General features: G+C 38.7%; 1 protein-coding gene across 1 annotated transcript in view; it reads right to left on the minus strand.

Moving 5' to 3' along the window:
- Positions 1–23,486, minus strand: part of LOC111147822 (meprin A subunit alpha) — a 36,602-nt gene that overhangs the window by 7,734 nt on the left and 5,382 nt on the right. Inside the window, exons 5-10 of the mRNA XM_022504075.1 lie at positions 23,022–23,097; positions 15,684–15,801; positions 11,801–11,976; positions 6,695–6,916; positions 5,571–5,720; positions 2,643–2,858 (exon numbers count right to left, since the gene is read on the minus strand). Of these exons, the coding sequence (XP_022359783.1) occupies positions 2,643–2,858; positions 5,571–5,720; positions 6,695–6,916; positions 11,801–11,976; positions 15,684–15,801; positions 23,022–23,097 (958 nt within the window). The remainder of the gene's footprint in view (positions 1–2,642; positions 2,859–5,570; positions 5,721–6,694; positions 6,917–11,800; positions 11,977–15,683; positions 15,802–23,021; positions 23,098–23,486) is intronic.

Below are 23,486 nucleotides of genomic sequence, written 5' to 3' on the forward strand. Positions count from 1 at the left end.
TGCTCTCACCAGACTGAAGAATGCCTTTATCTCCCTTTGTTGTCAGTCACTCTCTCTAAGGATGACTTCAAGGGGCAGGACTAACATTCTGTTTTCTGGAGTGGAGCTGGTTATGGCCTGTGTGATTAGGTTACCTGCACACAGAGGAGAGGGCTTGGGAGGGCACATTGGCCACATCTATGACCTGTAAACAGATGTAAGTACCATCTCCTGGGGACAGGACCGCAGTCACATGGAGGACGTCTGGATCTGAGATGTAATGGGTGTAGGATGTCTGGAATAGGGACAGACATACAAGACTTTTACTATTTACTCAACAGGGTTAAACCATCTTCATATGGATTTTCACCTTGAGATTGAAATGTGGGAACATGGTACTAGAAGGAAGACCCGAGGGCCCATTACCATGTAGGCAGAGACTCAACCATAAAGTCTTTAAGAATGCTTCCTTTCCATGCTTCCACAGAGCTGCTGAATCAGGCAGATGGTAAGTAGTACTAAGATTATTTGGGACACAAATCTCATCCTTGTTCGTTCCAATTTGTCACCTATAAGGGGATCCTAGCTTCAGTAAAAGCAGAAATGTATGCAAGCATTTTGCGTTTAAGATCGCACATAAACATCGATATGTGTATATACATGGAGAGAGGTAGACACATTTTTATGTAAGTATTTCGGTTAAAAAATATAACTTGCGAAAGTGAAGAGCTATTCAAAACAAGCCATAAATGACTCTTAATAATAGAGAACAAACTGAGGGTTGATAGAGGCAGGTGGGCGGGGGAGGGCCTAGAAGGATGATGAACGTTAAGGACAGCACTTGTGATGAGCACTGGGTGTTGTATGTAAGTGATGAATCCCTGAATTCTACTCCAGAAACCAACATTGCACTGCATGGTAACTAACAAAATTTAAATTGAAATAAATAAAAAATAAAAACCTGGAAGAAGTATAAATAAAGCAATAAAGTTTCCATATATTTAAAATTTTAAAAAGTTGTAACTATCTTAAGTTGAATACCACACAAACATTAAATGATATTCAACTAATGTTTTAGAAAAGCTTCATTTACAAGTCAGGATCAGAATGAGCTACTTTAGAAATCCACTCATGTGGCACTCTTAGGAAACTCTGAACAGAGACACACTTTGAAGTCAATGGAACTCAAAGCAGAGCAGTGTCAGGAAATAAATGAAGCATGAGAAGGTTGTTTGGTTGATTCTGTGCTTACAAAGCTGACATTGTCAGCTCTATATAGAAGTGAGCCATAATAGATCCCATCAGGGTTACTGAGATTTTAATTCATTGTCTCATTAAAAAAGTACAATCCTTGGTAACATAGCAAATTCCCAACTCTTGAAGAGCACCTAGCTGTCATCCCTCCATTTGATAGAGAGACTCTGTACATTTCAGCCAGAAAAGTGAACCCACCAAGCCATTATCTGTTGCACTCCCAGGTAGCCTACAGAGGGCCTGGGTAGAGGTGATTCAGACACCTGTTCTCAGGAGTGACCTCTAAGGAAGCTTCCAGGCTTCAAGAGCAGCAGCTTCTTCTGGAAGTACTCAAATGATGCTTCGTCTGTTGGGACTCATTTTATTTTATTTTATTTTATTTTATTTTTTTAAAGATTTACTTATGTATTTGACAGACAGAGATCACAAGTAGGCAGAGAGGCAGGCAGAGAGAGAGAGAGGAGGAAGCAGGCTCCCCGCTGAGCAGAGAACCCGATGCAGGGCTTGATCCCAGGACCCTGGGATCATGACCTGAGCGGAAGGCAGAGGCTTTAACCCACTGAGCCACTCAAGTGCCCCTTCGGGACTCATTTTAATGGAGAACTTCTTCAATGAATGGAGATGAATGTGTGTCTCTTCTGGTTGCGAATGAACCCCCCCACCACAAAAGAATGTAAAAATGAATCTTTATAACCCTGGATCTTGATTTACACCCAGATTAACCTCAAATCCAACTATCTCCCTTAGTATTTTAAGGTTTTCATTTTGACCTTCTTGTAGAGATACATAAAATTACCTTAGGAATATAGAAACAATATAATTAATATTTACACACATCCTGGTTCCCTCCAACTTCACAAGTAGGCTTCACATTAGTCCAGTGTATTAAATAACGGTACTAGATGTTGGCTAATTGAACATAATAAAAAATAACAGATAAATAAATAAATAAATAAAACAGGTGAAGAAACACTTGTCAACTACCAAACCATTCTCTCTAGCAGCACCATCTCCCGCTTCCCTTTTATTTCCAGCTCTACCTCCGAATCACCCATTTTCTCTGCCCTGGCTGTCTCCAGAGCTGTAGTGGAAATCAGATTTCTATATTCTGATTGGCCTCTTTCAAAAATATATTTCAGCCTCGCCCAAATTTTCAATGTGGTTTCTGATTTCTGAGGGCTTAAAATATTCATGGAGGGCTTAAAACATACCAGTTATTATAGTGGGCCCTTAGATAAGGAAGAGGGGGCTGGAAGAAAAGGAGGAAAAGGAGGGACAGGAGGAGGAAGAGGAGATGAAGGCACAAAGAGAGGGGAGGAAGGGAGCAAAGGAAGGCGAAAGGGAAGGAGAAGACAGAGCAGGATTCCAGACTTAAGCCAAACCAGCCCTGCATGAATGTCTCCAGGTACCTTGGAAGGTCTGCAACTTCACCAGCTTGCGAACATTGCCTGTGCTGTCATCCCTCTTGACCCAGATGACGAGTCGATCTGAAGGGCTTCCCGTCATTTTATAGAAAAACTGCAGGCACTGCTGCTTTCTCTTTGGGTAAAGAATCCGGGACTCTAGGAGGGCTGCCTCTTCTGCCATCCCCGAGCTGGTGCTGAAGTGCATGAAGTAGCCAGCGCCTATTGGGAGGAGCAGCCCAGTGAGACATCTCCAGTGGCCCCCACCCCGGGGCACCCTGGGCCCCCGTAAAGTGAATCAGTGAGCAACAGCCATTACCCAGGCAGCAAAGCCAGAACCCTTCTGGGGAAAACTAAAAGAAATGAAAAGAAAGTGGGGTGTCTTCTTTCTGCCTCCATGGACAGACTCCCTGGTGAAAGCCCCAGCTCCCCATTGCCTTTGTCCCCAAGCTCATGAAATGTACTCCTCTGACTTAATGAGATATGGACTTCAAGCAAAGCTTGATGGAATTTAGTGTCTTTGAGCTGAATACTATTTTCCTTATCTGTTTTCTTGTTTAGAGATCCATTCCAAGGAAAAGAGCCGATTTCCTAGCTGTAGAAAGACAACGGGATTCCTATGTTTATGGACTGGAATTGAAATATTTGCAATGATAAGGGTTCTGTCTCTCCTGTTTCTAGCCTTAATTGGATGCATTATCGGTGGCAAAGTCATCTTTACCGTGAGGTAAGAAGGGCATTCAAGGCTTATTACGGGACTAGTTGAGGATTTGTTCTGAACGTAAAGAAAGCTTTGAAAGAACACTGAAAAGGAGGGTAAGAAGTGTCTGGGTTTATAACCAACCTGAGGTCTGCTCAACTCCTATATCTTAGAGCTCTCTTCCCGCAAAATGGCAGGCAGCTAAAGGAATACATCATTGGGAAAATCGGCACATCACAAGGAAGCATAAAGAATGATTCTTGCGTATAAAGAAGTCCTTTAAATTGTACTCCAAAATTCAGCTTCTTACCAAAGTATCCACTCAAAATATCTCATAAAGTAAAAACAAAGTGAGCACCTAAGACAGTTTTAGGTACTTTGGCCCTGTGGCTCTCCACTTCGTCCTGCCTCATATGTGGGGCATTGTACCTTCCATGATGGCAACAATCATCACTTTTTGAATGGGCTCTCTACAAAGCTTTAAAAATATCTAATGGCTTTAATATTATATTAGGAAAAATTATACTTTCTTGAATGTTATTCTCGGTACTTGAGCTTTACTAGCCTGAGCTCTCGGCATTGTGAATTACTGAGTGCTTTGGTTAAATAAAACTAGTGCCTGGGTTAGCTCACATGGCTAAGGTCTTCAGATGGTCCTTTCTGAGGAATTCCACCCGGGTGTACTGAGGGATAGGAAATGAGAGTCTAATAACCCAGGTTTGGGTGTTGGGAGACCTGAATTCTTGCCCACCCAGGGCCGCTAATTCGAAGGTGTCCATTCATCTCTCCTGGTTTCAAATGGGAAGTGGCTTCTATCCCAAGGATCCTTCATGCTCTTTGAGTCTCTACATCTACCACAATGCCACCAGTGGTCTCTAGCTGCCCAAGTTCACCTGGTAAAACTTTTCTAGATATTTCTCCTGGGGTGTAGTCCTTTCCTTTCCTATTAAGGTGCTGGAACACTGTTCTAACACGTTTCCCTCATAGGATGGTCACTCTTCTGTTCAGCTGGAAATTGTATAGTAACCTAGCAAAAGTCCACAGGAGAGATTGGATGAGATACTATGATGGAAATTTAGAGGGAACTTCAGACTGAGATCACCCTTTGGACACTGGAGATTATGTGTTTGATAATATGATGGGTGGCATAGACTTTCACCCATTGCCATGACCGGAGGAAGAGCAGCCATTGTTTGTGACCTCTGACCCCAGTGGCATGGCTTCTGGGTGATCAGCTGGGTCCCTTCTGTGAAGGAAATCCAATTGACTCACACGGGCAGAGACTGAGGGACTTTGTAACAGCCTAATCTTTAAAAACTGATTATGATCTATAGGGCCAAGATTATATCTGAGACAGGCACAACATAAAAGGATGTTAAAATAGAAATAAAAAAATAAATGGAACCTCTAGACAGAAAGGGAAGATGGGAAAAAATGGAGAGGGAAGCTGCTGGTCTGCAGCTGGAGGTTTTCTATACGTTAGGTTCTTCTATCTTTGCTGGTATCATATCCTGGACCAGTTAGAGAGATTTTCAAAAGTGAAGACTTAAAAAAGGACAACAAAAACAACTACCCATGGTTAGAATTAGCAAGGGGTGGAGCCAGGTTTCGAATCCAGGTCCATCTGATTTTGTGGTCTTTCCACTACACAAACCACTCATAAGAACTATCTGAAGCCATGCCATCCAACAGGGGACTACCCAACATATGTGGCCACTGAGCCCTTGAATGCTGGCCAGTCCAAACTGACATGTGCTATAATACCGAGTATAAAAAATGTGGAGTAGCTCATTAATAACTTTACTATTAATTACATGTAAAAATGCTAATATTTTGAATATATTGGGTTAAATAAAATGTATGGTTAAAAAGAATTTCTCTTGTTTCTTTTTTATGTGGCTCCTAGAAATTTCACATTGCATATGTGGCTTGCCTTATAGCTGTATCGTAGGGTACTGCTCTAGAGACGTTACCTTTATTTACAAAACCATGTCTTATCAACCATATGTCTATGCTAGTTTTATCATCACTTAAAGGCATCTTTCTTTTGCATGCCCAGAAACTACATACTTTTTATTGAGTTGATAATTAAGATATGAGAAATGTTCTTTGTGCTTGCCTGGATTTCCAGGTTTGATAACTAACATTGCATTTGAGGCAAAACCTGCCTGTTGTCATTCCCTAATTGAACCTGGTGAATGACCTCAGCGTGCTTAATTTCCGCCTTCACTCACCTCTGCATTGTCCCACCAAGGTGTGATCCACTTGTCCGGACTGAGTGCCGTCCTCATGGACCCAGTCAGCGTCATCTCTGGTACCTTGAATCATCCCACAGATGTTTGCTTTCTCAAAAGCACAGTGGTCCAAAAGTGTGTGAGTTGTGGCTGCAAATGATTTTTTTGTCCTCTGGTTAAAAATTTAAGTCATCTTGTTTCACAGACTTAATGTCTTAAGCTAAAAAGACCTCATTGTTTAGACACAGCACATTTTCTTGACTTTTCCTTAATGCAAATCCCGCTGTCACCCATTACATCTTAGAACATCCAACATAGCTGCGGCCCTACCCACCTCCCAGAGTCAAAGGATAAAAAGGCCCGTTGTCGTGCTTTGCTGTAAATGTCAACCAAGAACTCCTTTATGTCAAGAAGGGGGTACCTGGTAAATCTTTGTATTTAGTACGTCTTCTGTCCATGCATACTGAAGAGAATTTAAAAATGTGTCCCTGGGGGGTGCATGGGTGGCTCAGTGGGTTAAAGCCTCTGCCTTCAGCTCAGGTCATAATCCCAGGGTCCTGGGATCGAGCCTCGAATGGGGCTCTCTGCTCTGCAGGGAGCTTGCTTCCTCCTCTCTCTCTCTGCCTGCCTCTCTGCCTGCTTGTGATCTCTGTCTGTCAAATAAATAAATAAAATATTTAAAAAAAAATATGTCTCTGAAGACTAAAGGGTCATTTTAGAAAACAACCCATCTCTGAGCACTAGATGACTCTAGAACAACTAACTTGGGTAAAGAACTTTTCAGGATAAAAGATACTTTCAAGACCATCCCCTATCCTGAGCTTTACACAAGGATACACCCTTCATAAGGACACTGAAGAAGCTGGACAATTATAGCCCCTTACATCATCGGTCCAATACTTTTACTTTGTAAAATACAACCACATAATTGATTTTCATAACCCTCCTGTAACAAGGCAGGTGTTACAATTTTTTCTACTCCAGAGATAAACTAAGGTTATGTGGTTTGTCGATTTTCCTTAACTAGAACAGGAAGGAACAGCAAAGGGAATGTAGGGGAAACTGAAGGGCTGGGTGGAAACTCTGTTGAGGTTTACCTACTTCTCAGACCCAGCGGTACTCACTGCAATTGTACATTCGGTTCAGCCTCTCTAAATCAGTGGCACTGAAATCCAGACGCTGCCCAATGATGGTGTTGAACTCAGGGATCTTGGCCGTGATGGTAGGAGCACTGTCGTTCTTGTTAAATGAGAAAGGCTCATAGTGCATCAAAGATTCATAGTCATAGGGCGTATTGAGGTCTGTGATGACGGTGTCATCATAGATGTCAAAGTTGTGCTCAAAACCTAACAGAGAGAGAAGCCACAGGTCCTGTTCAATTACATTGTTTCTTCTGTCCTGCCCTCTTTAACTAGATTTTAAGCAGAGACCCAGTGACCCAAAAAAAGAAAGAAAAGAAGAGAAAAAGAACGAATAGTTGATTTAAATATATATACATATTTTTTAACAATTTAAAAAGGCTTTTTATTAAAGTAGTATATACACATAAAAAGTTTATAGTTCATAATTGTATGGCTCAATACATTTTGATAGACTCAAGCCATAAAACTAGAACTCAGGTAAGAAACAGAACATTCTAGAAGTTCCCTTTAAGCCCCAGTCTAGCTACATAGGATATCCACTATTCTGACTTCTTTTTTTTTTTTAATTTTATTTTTATAAACATATAATATTAAATATATATACATATTTAACATGTTTTATAATTAGCATGAGGTACATGAAATTAACACACATTATTAATAGTAACAAATAATATGATGATACTAAATTCTATAATAGTATACACACTTATAAAAATTAAAACTATATTAAAAATAGAAAGGTGTTATAATTAATGGATAAATTTTACATACAAATTATTAAATATATGTATATATATATTTTTAATTTTTATTTATTTTTTAAATTTCTTTTCAGTGTTCCAGAATTCATTGTTTATGCACCACACCCAGTGCTCCATGCAATACGTGTCCTCCGTAACACCCACCACCAGGCTCATCCAACCTCCCACCCACGGCAAATATATGTATATATTTAAATCAAAGATTCATTTTACAAATAAACAAATAAATGAATAAATGTGTGTATATGTATATGTATAAGGTTTTAAGGAAGAGAAGATAAAATGTCAAAGTGGAGGTATGTATTCCGAACAGGAGGAAAAGGAATTTCTGGATTCAGGAAAATACTCAGGATTGATACATCTCGCTAACAGGCAAGTACCTCATCCACCAAGAGCTATACCTGGCCAGCTCTTCCATGGGTTAGAAAAAAGAAATCCAAGGGGCAGAGGGAAAGGGAAACAGCTGTCAAGAAAGGGGTGTCTTGGCAATCAAGGTTCACACACTTTTTCAGAAATAGCCTCTTGGAGAGAAAAATAAAATAGGAAGAATAAAACCGACTTTCCTTTCAAAACAGAAAAGGAAAATACTTTTAGGGGATCAGCCCAAGGTAATATATGCTGTCATGTGGAATGCTGAAATGAGAAACCGGTCAGATGTTTTTTTAATCCATGAGCCATCAGGACTTTACTGTTTCAGTTGCAATAATGGGAAGTTCACAGATTTTTAATTTCCTTCTTAGGGAGTGACAGGAAAACTTAGTGAGATGCTTTCGACTCCCCCATCATGACTTCCCATATTCAGGGTCTTCTTTTCTAGCTTCCCATCCAGCTGTTTGTAACAATTAAAGGGAAGAACATGTAACCACCATGGAAAGACATCAACGCAGGTGCATTTAGGACTGAAGATGAGCCACACAATGGCGGCCAGCAGGTGCTAGAGAGGGATTCTCTAAACGCTTTTGGAAAAGCCAAAGAACGCTGTTGATCAACACTTTAGCTGTAAAATGAGAATACCAGTGCTTCATCCTCCCAAATCATGAGATTTCATGGAGACCACCCTTGGAAGGGATCAAAGCATATTCAAAGGTGGCACAGGACTGTAATAAATAAATGACCCAAACAGGGAAGGGAGAAGCATTTGGTCCTAGGTTGTCCTACCCTAAGGGATGCAACCGTAAAGAATATCTGACCAGTGTGAGGACCGGGGCTTGGTCTGGTCTCTCCTTGTGACTCCTGGTGAGATCTTAAAAACAGCACATTCAAATTCACTGGATAGTTTTTCCTTAACCTTCACTAAATCATCAGGTTAGGGTCACCTGGGTGGCTCAGTGGGTTAAGCTGCTGCCGTCAGCTCAGGTCATGATCTCAGGGTCCTGGGATCGAGTCCCGCATTGGCCTCTCTGCTCAGCAGGGAGCCTGCTTCCCTCTCTCTCTCTCTGCCTGCCTCTCTGCCTACTTGTGATCTGTCTCTGTCAAATAAATAAATAAAATCTTTTAAAAAAAAAATTAAAAAAAAATGAAGTGGTCGTTCCATTTTAATAAATAAATAAATAAATAAAATCATCAGGTTAGAATAGATACTTTTATTCTTTATTATTCAAGGATTCTTATCCGAAAGCTTTACCAAATACATGTTTTGAATAATTTTTTAAGATGTTATGCAATACCTTTTTGCTGTGCCTACTGTGTACATACTGGGAGCTGTGCTCAGTAGTGGTGGCCCCTGGCAGCAACAGGACAGGCGAGGTCCTGTTTTCAGGAACTCGAAGCTGAGAGCCTTGAAGAGGAAGTGACATTATAAACCGGAGGCCAGTCGGCAAATCCTTTGTATAAAGGAAAATATTTTTGACTTTGCAAGTCATGTGGTCTCTGTCAAGCTACTCAACTCTGTCACTGTAGCACAAAAGCAGCCACGGAAATATGTAAATACATGGGCATGACTGTGTTCCCATGAAACTTTATTTACAAAAAGCAAGTGAATATGGACCATGGGCTGTAGTTTGTGTACTCCTGCTAGACCCTAGAAATTGAAGTCTTTCCTTGGTTGAAGAGAACAGATCCAAAAAACACAATTCTGGCTTAAGAAATGGAGATATAGTTGGGGAGAGAACTTCGTTGCCAACACTGTATCATCTTCGGTTGAAGGGTAATATTGTCATCAACCGAAGACAAGATGCAGTAGACGTTTTAAGTTACCCTGAGCAATAATACTGCCCTTGCTTACCATCTTAATAATCTGACATCTCATTGGAGAACAGTTCTCCAGTGATAGCAGGAAATTTAGATATATGGAATTATACCTGATGAAAATATAGGTAAGAGATAAGCAATATATGTTGAGTTACTCATGCTCAACCAAGAACTGAGCAAGTCTGAAAATTACCTGGGCAAATGTGCTGGTTCCCTCTGAGAAAGGGAAACTCAATTGGCTGAAAATCATTCTAAAAGCACTAATCATTGTGTTCTTCAAAGCTTGAAAGTGTGAATGTTCTCTACATCATTACTTAATGCTCATCAGAACCAACTTTATGTACAGGAGGGTAAGAAATCCAAGCCTCTAGGCAAATAGAGACAAAATCTAATAGTGCCCTGAGTCTTACAAGGGGATATTAGGTCCTATCACCAATGACCCCACTCTCCTTCTCCACCTGCACAGACCCAGTTATAACACAATTACATCCAGGAGATAACTACATTATATTTGATATATTATTTCAAGTAAGAAGAATATTACTTGACCTCTAGCTCAGTGTTGGGTGGTAGGATGGGTGAAAGTGTGTGCGGGGGTGGAGGTTCAATCCTGGTTGTATTAGGTTTTTACAAATGATACGGCTTTCCTCCTTTCCCCACCATTTCACATTCGTAGACATATCAGAACATGAGGGACCTGGATCAAGAAACCCCTGAGGTGATTTTGATCCACCATACTTCAAAATGAGCTATTCTGGCAGAAGTCCTTTGGGGATTTGTATTTAATTTTAATGTATGACAAGATCTTACGAGTCCCTAAAAGTAAAATTATTATAGACACGTTGTTATATATGAACACATATATGAAATTGGAATCTTAATAAAACAAATAATGAATGTCACATATGGTAATAGTTAAGGCATTTTAATACGTCAAGGTTTTATTAATCTATTGCTACCAAAAAGAATGTTTTTCTACTTCCTCAACCAATTCCTAATTAAAATCTAGGTGTTTTCAGAAATACAGTATTGATTTTTTTTTCTAGCACATTGGGAAACTGTTCAATAAAATTGTTTTACTCTCTCTTCCCCACGAAAATATTAAATAAAATCTTTAGAAAGGAGGGAGATGGGGGTGCCTGGGTGACTCAGTTGGTTTAATGTCTGCCTTGGGCTCAGGTCATGATCTCAGGGTCCTGGGATCAGCCCCAAGGCATTGGGCTACCTGCAAATCCGGGAGTCTGTTTCTCCCTCTGTGCCTTCCCCTACTCATGTGCTCTCCCTCTCTCTCTTTCTCCAATAAATAAGTAAAATCTTTCAAAAAGAAATGTTTTAGTATACTCAAAAACTATCTACTTATTTGTCTCAAACAACTAGGAAAAGTGGTGTCCAAGGAAGTCTAAAGAAGCTAAAGAACATAGAAATTGTTAGAATAACACCCCTGCATAACAGTAAGTAAAATAAGACTGTGCTATCCTTTGCATAATATGACTGGAGGCAGAAGGATAGAGGTACTTACAAAGGAGGAAGGAAGAAGACAGGAGGAAGAAAGGCAGGCAAATTTTGATTAACTAGAACTCAGACTACCAGTCAGAATGAACACAATCGGGGTGACAATTTCAGATAAAAGAATTCATTTTTGTTGTCGTTTTATTTTGTTTTTAAACATCTATCATTGATTTGGCAAAGCACCGAAAAGGTTCTTGAGTATATATTAGGGTGATCATATGTTCAGCTAAACTCCATGCAGACTCCTAGGCCTACATGTGATCTCACATCCAGAAAAATGACTATGACATCCTCAGGGGATGTCAGGTGACTACGACAGGAAAATAGCATTTTAGGTAGATTTTCAACAAAAACACTGAAACAAAGCAAAGGCTTCTGATCAATTTCCAATTAACATTGAGTTAGCCAACATATACCATTCCCTAAGGCCCTTATCTGGGGTCAGTTATGATCAGATGAGCACAGGTCCCAGGAAAGGCCAACAAATCATACCCTTTTCCTATTCTGTGTTCCCAGCTGAGGCTTCTATCCACACACAGATGCTGTCCGGACATCCCAGGGTCGGTTCCAGCAAGTGATAAATGTAACAGCAAATCCCATCCAAGTTCCTTGGGTTTCTACCCACCTGGAAGAATTTCATCCCACCAGATGTTCACATAATCATCTCGGTCAGTTCTTGACTGCTCATGGTAAAATCCCAAAGCATGGAGGATCTCGTGCTCAATGATGGCCTTATAGTCACATCCCTGGCCAATGGAAAGGTTCTGTCCCACATGATGATCACCAACCTCAGACCAGCACCTTTAAAGAAGAGAAGAGGGAAATTTTCTCCTCATGAACTCTCAAGTGGCTATAATTCATAGGGTTCCAGAACACAAATTTGAAGGAAGTTAGGTTTGATTAGAAAAAGAAATTATCAATAGCATTCTCATAAGCTAACAGTTCAAAATAAGGGACTGGTTAAATGAACAACATTTCCTAAAGCAAATATTAAGTAGAATTTTAAAGTGGTGGTCCATGGGTCTATGGGTCCATGGGTGGCTCAGTGGGTTAAAGCTTCTGCCTTCGGCTCAGGTCATGATCTCAGGGTCCTGGGATCAAGCCCAGCATTGCATTGGGCTCTCTGCTCAGCAGGAAGCCTGCTTCCTCCTCTCTCTCTGCCTGCCTCTCTGCCTACTTGTGATCTCTCTGTCAAATAAATAAATAAAATCTTAAAAAAAAAAAAGTGGTGCTCCATTATAGAAGTAATAATATACTCAGAGGCAAATCAATCCTAATAATGCACCAAGTAGAAAGATGTAAAAATTGGCATTCCTTCTCACCTTCACAAGCCCAAAGGGCGTTCTACAGAATAACATATTGTTTCGTACCACAATATTAAGTTGTCTCTGGGTGGTGGCTATGGTTGATTTAAATTTTCTCCTTTATACTGAAATGAATTTCCAAATTTCCTATAGTGAACAGGCATAAGGTTTATGATCATGAAAAAGAACCTCATTAAAGAAGCAAGTCCATTTCTTTGGCTATTAGCCGATGCACGGCGTTCTGAAAGCACAGAGCTGGCCACCTATCATTTCTGAAAGGCTCGGGCCAGAAGGACCCCATCACTTCCCACAGAAGACAGTAGACTCAGGAGCTCCTGGCAGATTCTCCACATTCCTCATAGTGCAGCCTCTTGCCTCCTTTATTTCCTAACTATTTTTTTGTCTTTTTCCATGAATCCATCTTTCCTCCTCCGTTAAGCAAATCTGAAGCTTCCCACGAATTGTTTCCTCATCTGCTTTAAGTTGTGGAAGAGGATCCGTTCTCGAACCAGTGCTCAACAGAATCAGAGATTGACCCATACTTTTAAATGTGACCAATGGATTCCAAGTTCTTTGGTGACAATCACATTGTCTTACCTGCGTTTTCCCGGAGATTATTAATATCATATGCCTTCAAATGCTAATGGATCTGACTTTTACTCAAAGGCATATCTTAATTATCTTCTAACAACATTTTGAGGGGTAATTTACATACCATGAAATTCAGCAATTTTAAGAATACAATCAATGATCTTTTGTAACTTCACTGAGCTAAGCAAACATCACAGCCATCAGTTTGCCTCTCTGACAGCAGCATTTCATTACCAAATCAGTCGACTCTGAGATAGCTAAAGTCCAGACAAAGCACTTACTATTTATCTTTTTTTAAAAAGCATCCCTCCTCCAAAGGAAACGTGTAAGTTGCAAAAATGCCACAACTCTGCAGCTCTCAGTCTTTTCCCTTGTCTTTCTAAAAAAGCCCCGTTAACTTACCATTTCCAGTGACGTTAGCCCTGAAGAGTTTGGGGCCAGTTTAGGGCAGTTTATTGCCCCAGACCATCTTCCTCCCCTTTCCCTTCTCCTAACTTACATGTAACAGAGACACCTCCTGGCCATGGGCAGTCAGAATCTCCCAGACTCAGGGTTTCCAGCCAACGTCCCTCAAAGCTGACCTACCCCTTCATCAAGTACTTGGGGATTGAGTTACAAACTAAAAAGAAGCCCTGAGAATTTTACTAGGAAAAAGAGAACTTTTAGAGAGTGATCTCATTAGCTTCATTTTATTTTTAACAGAAAAGGAAAAGAAAAGAAAAAGTGGTAGCTAAAAATGGAAATAAAAATGTTAAGAAAATGAAGGGTTTTTTTTCCTGAAATCCTAAATAAATAATTAAAGGCTTTGGTACTTTCTACAAGTACAAAGGTTGCCAAGGAACAAGATGAAAATGTCAAAAACAGAGAACCTCTAAAATTGGTGCACTTGGCAAGGCCCAAGGTATACTTTACATGTTTTTTCTTCACATAAAACAAACTGTGCAAATACTATTGGTTATCTTCACTTACGTAACCCAAAGGAACCTCAGCACATGTCCAGAAACACATTCACTATCTTACTCCTAAAGTGGTTCTCCTGGCAACATTCCCAAACTCGGTGAATAAAGTTACCACACGTCCATCACTGAATCAAAAATCGGAGACTTCTTTGATTCCTCTTTCTTCTTAACCCCTCATGTAGACAGGCAGACAGCTTTTGAGAAGTCTCCCTGTTTTCATAGTTCTGAAATCCATTCACTCCTCTTCATTTCGACTGCCTCTTCATCTGTGTGGGTCCCCTTTTCTTTCTGTCCTGGACAACTGAGACATTCTTTCATTGGTCTCCTGCCACCACTCGTGCCCATACATCAATTCTTTTTCCACTGTTGCTAGAGTAATCTTTCTAAAATGGAAAACTGAACATAATGAATGAGTCATGCCCTAAATGGTGGATTCCCTCACACATGGTTTGTCTTTTAACAGACTCCTGTTTATCATCCCGGTTCCATGGCTCACCCCTCTGCCCCTTACACACTCAGAACTGAATGAATTCTCCAAGTAAGCCAGATTCGTGTTTAGGTTTGTTTTTCCCTTCTGTCTCTCTCTTCCTCTTTTTCTTCCTTCTTCTTCCTTCCCCTTCTCTCTTCTCTCCCTCTCTTCCCATCCCCCATTCTGTCCTTCCCTTTCCTCTGCCTCCCTGTCCTCTTACAGCCCATGCACTCCCTTCAGTGTGTATAACTATTTACTCGTTGTTTCTCCACCACTCCCAAGTGCCTACTCTAAACCTTGTGAGGTCTAAGACCGTCTCTTGCTTCTTTGTATCCAGAGATGGGCACACTTCCTGGCACTTTGTAGCTGTACAAAAATTTCATTTGTAATAAGAGTCTGAGCCAAGAAAGCAATTACTCAAGTAAGTAAAGGTACTTGACCTTTATCTAAGTGATGATCACAACTTAACTTTTGTTACTACTATTTTTGGAATTTTTTTTTTTCTTAAGAGGCTAAATCATGCACTAAGTTCCTTCCTCCTCTGTGTTATCCATCCATGATGAACAAAAATGCTGACAGAACTAGACAACCAAATCCAGGCAACTTCTAGAGGCAGTGTGGGGAACTGCAGCAGGAGGAAATGTCTCCAGGTGGGCCTTAAAGACACACACATTTGCAGTCACAGCTGGTGGTCACTTGGCTTCCCCACCTCATCTAGCCCAGGTTCGTTGACATAAATATCACTGAAAAAAAAAGAGCTTCTTTCTTGATATACCCTTTATTTCTCCTGGGAAATAAATAACTACACACTACATCTACAGCTTTTCAAAGAGGTCCAGCCAACAATGCACCATAATTTAAACGAGTACCATAAAAAAGGCTGTATAATTTATACTTTAATACACCTGACTTAGAAGAAAAAGTACTATAATTTAAAACATGACCTAAACCCAGGAAAAAAATTGAAATGAATCTTCCTAGACCCAGAGGTATCCAAAAAAAAAAAAAAAAAAAAACCCTCATTCTCCATCTAGATCATTAAAAACATTACAGACTTTGAAAACTCACAGAGAAAGATTTGATTTTGCTTTTAGTTTCTTTCCAGTTTCTTCTTTTGAAAGGCATGTATCACTTTTATAAACAAAAAGAGGTATGACTACACGCTTCGTAAAATTTCATTCTTACCCTTCAAACTTCTGAAATATGATGTATGAGCTTTCTCCTTCATAGGGCTTGAAATCCACACAGGACTTGAGGCGAAACATTTCAAAGGCATAAAGAATGGCTCCTTTGGCATTCAGCCCTGCAGAAATCAGTAAAAATATCAACGAGCATTACTTAGATCTTAGATAATACACATAACATAGTTGGAGAAAATCTTGCCGGCACATGAAATCCACAGAGGTCCAGGATATATTTTTTGGTAGTAAGCAGATTCCTTGGAAACTAAAACTATAAAACTAGTCACATATATAAACATTATTTATGACCTTTAAATACACAATGTTAATATACTAACAAAGTAAGAATATACTTGTGTGTGTAGCTGAACAAAATTATGAACTCACTTCCTCATTTCCTCCCTTCCCCTTCCCAACTCAAGGGGAGATCCTGAGGGCACTGCCCCAGCAGAGTTAAGCCACAGAGCAGAAGACAGAAGGGACTGCAAGCCATTTCTCTCTCCTGAGTGAATAAAGCATCCAGAGAGAAGCAGTGAGAATGGTGTGTACACCAGTCTAAAAAGATACACCCTCTTGCGGGTGGAAGAGAGCAGAGATTAGAGAGGTGTATGGGGTCTGAAGGCACATGGAGCACAGATGGTATGTCACCCTGTTTCCCTGCGAGACCCCTCGGGAGATGGCAAAACTACACAGGTAGCCCTGAAAACAACCTTGGAAAAGATTTTTATGACTCAGTCTTAGATCCAAAGCAGCAGAAGCCTAATGGATCTGAAGTGGCTAGAACAGTAGATGCTTACCAGTAACCTGTCGGTTAGGACCAGTGACCAAATGTCTTTTCTTTCCCCTAACATGCACGTGCCGTGGCATTGCACAAGACAAGCGTGGGGTGGGGAGGAAAGATACTCCAGAGGAACAGAGATTACGTTTCACTTAGTATGTGGTTTTGTTTGTTTTTTTTTTTCTCCTCCCATCAACTCACTGAAAGTGGAACTCTAAGTTGAAATTTAAGCTCAGTTATATAAAGTTAAATTGTATTTGTTGTATGTTTGATTTTGTGCACTCTCTCAAAGAGTTTATAATTCTTGGCAGTTTACCAAGTACTTACTTTATGTTTTCCCGGCCCTTATTTCATTTAATAAACCATGAAATTGGAGATTCCATAGTTCAGATGTCATAGAATTATACTAAGGTCATTAAATAAATCAGTGGAATGATCAGTAAATGACTTGTGGACACAACATGGGTAACAACAAGAGTATGCATTAGGCCTACTGAAAGACTTTTATGAAATTTTACCTATTCTTTGTGGCATCTAGAATATGAATATTTATACCCAAGACAGATTAATTGTCACAAAAGTTTAAGAAAAAAGACCAGAGACAATGTAACTGGGGCAAAATATTTGCAAAATACAAATCTGACAAAAGACTTGTGTCTAGAATATATAAAGAACTACAACTCAAAGGAAAATAGACAAATAAATTTTTTTAATGGTCAAACTATTTAAACAGGTATTTCACAAAGGAAGACATACAAATGACCAATAATCAAACAAAAAAGAAAGTGAAACAATAATAAATAAACTAAAACAACCATTAAATACCACTACATGTCCACCAACATGGCTAAAATTGAAAAGATTAACAACAACGAATATTGGCAAAGATGTGTAGTAAATGAACTTTCATTCATCGTTCATGGAAGTTTGTAAAATGGTACAAGCACTTTGAAAGAGATCCAACACTAAACCTACCTCTATATTATAACCCAGCAATTTCACTTTAGATGTTTACACCAGAGACATAAAAACATATATTCAAAACGGGAATGTACAGGAATGTTCATAGTAGCTTTAGTCATAATAACTCAAGCACAGAATCAACCCAAGTGGCTATCAATAGGGGATCAGTTGAACACGCTGTGATATTCTGTATTCAAGCAATGGAATACCACTCAATAATAAGAAGGAACAAATTACTGATGTCCACAACACTGGTGAATCTCGAAAACATTTTACTGAATAATCAAAAAAGGAATAAAAAATGATTCTATTTGTATGAAATTCTAAAACAGGCAAAACTCACCTATGATTAAAACAATGAAAAAGTTATTTCTGGAAGGGTGAGAGTACTATGAAAGTAGGTGGGAGAAATTTCTGGGTTAATAAAAGGGCTCCATATCTTAATAGGAGTTGTATGAATATTTTTACATTGTATAAGTGTAATATATAAATTATAAGGTGTCTAAATATTTTAAAACTCTTTGAACTGTACACTTAAGACTCCATGCATTTTACTGTATGTATATTTTACATTAAAAAGAACCATAAACAAACATTAAACTTTAGTTAAAGATACATATGCTGCAGTGTTTGGGGTAAGGCACACTGGTCCATGAAATTTACTTTGAAATGTGTCAGGAACAGAATGTATTGATAGAAGGATACAAGGATGGACAGGATGGTTCCATAAGATAGAGCAAATGTAGCAGAATGATGTTTGTATAATGTAGGTTGATGAGTACACCAGTGTTCACTGCACAGTTGTTTTATATATTTAAAATTTTTCATAATAAAATGTGGAAAAGAAAAAGACAATAATTACAAACTTTAAAGAAGGGGAAAATACCTGTTAAATTCTATTTCCAGTGGTGGGGGGGAAATGCCCTTCAAAATGAAGGCAATAAAGAAGTTATTTTGGAGAAAGAAGAGAATTTGTCACCAACAGTTTTAATCTATAAGAAATGCTAAAGGAAGGGGCAGCTGGGTGGCTCAGTCAGTTAAGCATCCAACTCTTAATCTAGCTCAGGGCTTGATCTCAGGGTTGTGAGTTCAAGCTCCATGTTGGGCTCCATGCTGGTTATGTAGCCTACTTAAAAAGAAAAAAAAAATATTGCTAAAGGAAGTTCTTTAGGCTAAAGAGAAATGACACCACATAGAAACTTAAATCTCCAGGAAGAGTGAACAACACCAGAAATTCCAAGTATAAAAGTAAATATAAAGACTACATTTCTTCATTAATTACATTAAGTGACAACTGATTAAAGCAAAAAAATGATAACACTATTATGAGGTTTATAAAATATATAGTTGAAAAGTATAAGCCAACAATAATACAAAAGAAAGAGTTACAAATGGAATTATAGTGGTGTAAAATGCTTACATTTTATGCAAAATGGCATAATATTAAGTCTAAGTACACTGTCACATGTTAAGGTTACAAATTGTAATCCCTACAGCAAAACCTTTCAAAATAATACAAAGGGATTGAGCTAAAAACCACTACAAGAACCAAATGAAATATTAAATTGTTGGATCTAATCAAAAGAAGCCAGAAAAAGAAGAAATAAAAGAAAAATAGAAGGCAAATAATAACTGATAGTTCTAAATCAAACTATATCAATTATTACATTAAATATAAATAAGGGAAGAGAGGAAAAAATAAAACAGGATGAAACCAGAGAGGGAGACAAACCATAAGAAACTCATAATCTTAGGAAACAAACTGAGGGTTGCTGGAGTGGAGGAAGGTGGGGGGTATGGGGGTAACTGGGTGATGGACATTGGAGAGGGTATGTGCTGTAATAAGCACTGGCTATTATATAAGACTGATGAATCACAGACCTGTACCCCTGAAACAAATAGTACATTATATGTTAATTAATTGAATTCATATTAAAAAATAAATAGAAAAAATTAAAACTGAAAAAAAGTAAATAGACCAAATGTTTCAATTGAAATTCAGAAGTTGATACACTGGATAAAAATGTGGGACCCAGGGGCACCTGAGTGGCTCAGTGGGTTAAAGCCTCTGCCTTTGGCTCAGGTCATGATCCAGAGTCCTGGGATCCAGCCCCGCATCGGGCTCTCTGCTCAGCAGTGAGCCTGCTTCCTCCTCTCTCTGTGCATGCCTCTCTGCCTCCTTGTGATCTCTGTCAAATAAATAAATAAATAATCTTTAAAAAAAAAACTGTGGGACCCAGATATATACTGCCTAAAAAAGAGACATTTAAATATAAAGACAACGATAGGTTAGGAATAAAAAACTAAAAAAGATACACAGTGAAAACACTAAGTTTAAAAAAAAAACTGGTATAGCTATATTTAAATTAGACAAAGTAGACTTCAAAATAAAGAGGATTACCAGACATAAAGAGAAATTTCCCTAAACAATAGGTCAATTTAGCAAGATGATAGAGTAATGTACTTGTCCAAAGGAGCAGTTTCATGAAAATGCTAAAAGAATAAATAAACACACAATTATAGTTATTAACAACTCTCTCTCAGTAGCAGATAAAACTATCCAAAACTCCTTGCAGCTAAAAATATTTGAACAACACAATCACCTTGACCTATTTGACTTGGATAAAATAACACACCCACACCAGCCAAATATAAGTTCTTTTCCAGCACACATGGATCAGTCACAAAGATAGGCCACAAAATATGTCTCAGTAAATTTCAAAAGACCAAAATCGTATAGAATATGTTCTCTGACCTCAACAAAATCAAACTAGAAATCAATAATACAATATCTAGAAGCGTTATAGACACTTGTAAATTTAAAAAATACACTTCTAATTGACCCATAGATTTCAAAAAAGTGCAACAGGTATTAGAACATAGCTAAACTTTAGTGAAGATACAACCATATCAAAATTTGTGGAGAACAGTTAAAGCAGAACTTCAAATAAAATTTACAGCTTTAGATGCCATATTATAACATATTTTATTAGAAAAATGAAAGTTTAAAGTCAGTGATATAAATTTCCACTTTAATCCAAAAAAGAAGAGCAAAATAAACTGGAATTAAGTAGAAGAAAGGAAGTAATAAAGACAAACAAAAAGCAACCAAATAGAAAGCAGAGAAGAAAGGGAAAATTAGCAAGTCAAAAGTTACTTCTTTGAAAAGATTAATAAACAAATACACTGCCTAAAAAACAAAAACAAAACAACAAACAAAAAGGAAAGTCACAGACTGAGAGAAATTATTCAAGATATCTATCTACTTATCTCTGACAAAAGACTTCATCCATAGTATATGAAGTTCTTCTACAAATAATGAAAAAACAATACAATAAAAAAAGCATAATAAGAGTTGAACAGACATTCCGTAAAAGAACATACACAAATGACCAATAGCACATGAAAATGTGGGAAAGACTATTAGTCATTAGGGAAATGCAAATTAAAATCACAGTGAAATTCCATTTTGTAACCACCAGAATGTCTACAATTAAAAAAGATTAATTCCACCAATGCTATTGAAAATGTGGAGCAAATGGGACATAGCTACATTGCTTGTGAGAGTGAAAAATGGTATAGCCACTTTGGAAAACTGCTTGGCATTTTTTACTAAGGTTAAACATATACTTGCCATATAATCAAGCAATTCTATTTCTAGACATTTGCTCAAGACAAATAATAATTTTATTTATATATATATATATATATATATATATATATATATTTGACACAACCCAATATCCATCAACTGAAAAATGGATGAACAATTGCCCTATTACTGAGTAGTAAAAAAAAAAAAAAAAAGTTAACTACTGGTCTACAATGATGTGGAAAAACATCAAAAACATGTTACGCAAAAGAATCCAGATACAAAAGAGTAAACACTGAAGGATTCTATTTATCTATCAATCATGTAACACTAATTGATAGGGAGAAAAATTAGAATGGTAGTGTCTTGGAGAGGAGGGTAGGGATTGGCTGGAAACAATCACATGGAAATTTCTGGAGTGACGGGAGATTGGGTCACATACGTATGTGCATTTATTGAAAGCCATTGACTTTTACACTGAGTTGTGTATTTTACTCTGGGTAACTTTAATTTTAATTTAGAAATTGTATACAAATATGAAACTCTACAATGTCTGCTTTCTACAATGGTATAGACCCGGGCATCTGCCCTTATTTTAAAACTGAAGGTGATTCTCACGTGGTGCTGAGAACCACCACTGTGTCCTTACTATTGTTACCTTATTTCAGGCCACCTGTCTTCCATCTTTCTCTCTTCATCAGTCACCAGCGTACAGCTAAAGACACCTGCTACTCAAGCTGGGCCCAGCAGACTGAAAGCATCAGCATCATCTGGGGGACTGTCCAGAATCCAAGACCCAGACCCTGATCTACTCCGCAGTTTCAGAAGATCCTCAGGGGAGCCTTATGCACACAAAAGTCTGAGAGGCACAGACTAACGCCTCACAGAGGCCTGGTGAAGCTTCAACCAAATATTAGGTGAAGGCACATGTCCGGCACATACTGGTGTGCCTATGTCTTGAAGGAAGTGGGGGCTGGTGTAGGTACGACAGGCAGGAAGAAAAATTGTAGTGGGGGCAAGTACTCTCGCAAAAGTTGACCTTTTTTAAATCACATTGCAGTGAATATGGGTGCTCTGTGAATTGGCAAAGGTGTGGGCAACCCTGGGGAATGGGAATAAAACAACAAATTTCCAGAAGATTCCAAAAGATTCCAAAAGAGAACAACAGCATTTGTATATATCTAGCTGTCCTCCAGGGAAGGGACCAGCATTACTAACAGTGATGGAAAATATTGAAACATAAGCTGTGCCTCCTGAGGGCGCAGCCTCGCAGTGCATTAAGATGGAGCCAGCTTGTCCCAGCTTCCCCTCTCCTCTGATTCTCCTGCATCTGTGTGAGATGGGCCTCGTGGGCATTGCCTCATCTGGCTGCCCAGCTGTCAGTCACCAACTTGGGGTCAGCCAGTGTCCACTCATGGCTTTGAATAGTCATTTATTTCTCCCAAGTATTATTCCCAACAATGAGTGAACTATGACTTAACCCGTCCTTCATCGTGAGAGAGAAAAGAATTGAAATTATTAATACTGAGGAACAAGGGCTCCTAGCATGGGAAATATAGATTTTTCTAGCTCTCAAAAGTGTGGAATGTTTGTCTCCTAACAAAAGGGGATGAAATCAGGATGCTGAAAATCTACGTAGATTCACCCAAACTATTACTTAAAGCGTAAACTTGTCGTGGTTGTGAAGCTAAATTATATTTCATTGTATTTTTGTTCTTTGGGGGCGCTTTTGGTTTTATTCAGACATTAAAGTGTTCTGTACTTTTAAACTTATTATTTGATACTCTGTAACTTTTAAAATTACTATGCGATGCGCTGTATGTCAGACTCATTAAGTAGCACTGGGTCAATATAAGGTCATGCCTTTCATCCCATGGGATAAAGAATTATCAGGGCTTGGAAACCCCCATATGCATTGGTGTTACTCCCAATCTGAAACCTATGAACTGGAGGAGTGCAGGGGTAGAAGAGCAAAGCCCAAAACTCCTAATTAAAACAATTAATATTACCCAGATTGTCAGCCAGAATGTAAGGAATGGGGAACTTCCACCTGGTGCTAGGGTCTCTCAGGCCATTTCTGGAGTTCTGTGGAAAAAGACAAAGATGACTGGGAAGGTGAGTCCTCTAAGCCCCCTGGCTTCTGTCTTCGCTAAACTTTCACACCACAAACAACCTATCATACAATTCAAACAATAGCATTTGTATTCTGATTGTACAACAATACAAGTTCATCACAGACAATTTGGAAACTTCAGAGAAATCATTAAGAACAAAACTTCAAAGATTTGTAATCTCCAAAAACTGAGATTGCCACATTAAACATATTGGTGCATTTCCTTCTCTCATTCTTTACTTGCTAGGAAAATTGGGTGAACGAGTAATGTGATAATTATAGATTCTTTGTACTGTTTGCTAATTTTCCATCTTTTTTTGTCATCATCAACCAAAGGGGAAGCCCTTGTGGGCACAGATGA

Source organism: Enhydra lutris, unplaced genomic scaffold (assembly GCF_002288905.1).
Source record: "Enhydra lutris kenyoni isolate GAN:26980312 unplaced genomic scaffold, ASM228890v2 scaffoldscaffold17, whole genome shotgun sequence".
NCBI classification, from domain to species: domain Eukaryota; kingdom Metazoa; phylum Chordata; class Mammalia; order Carnivora; family Mustelidae; genus Enhydra; species Enhydra lutris.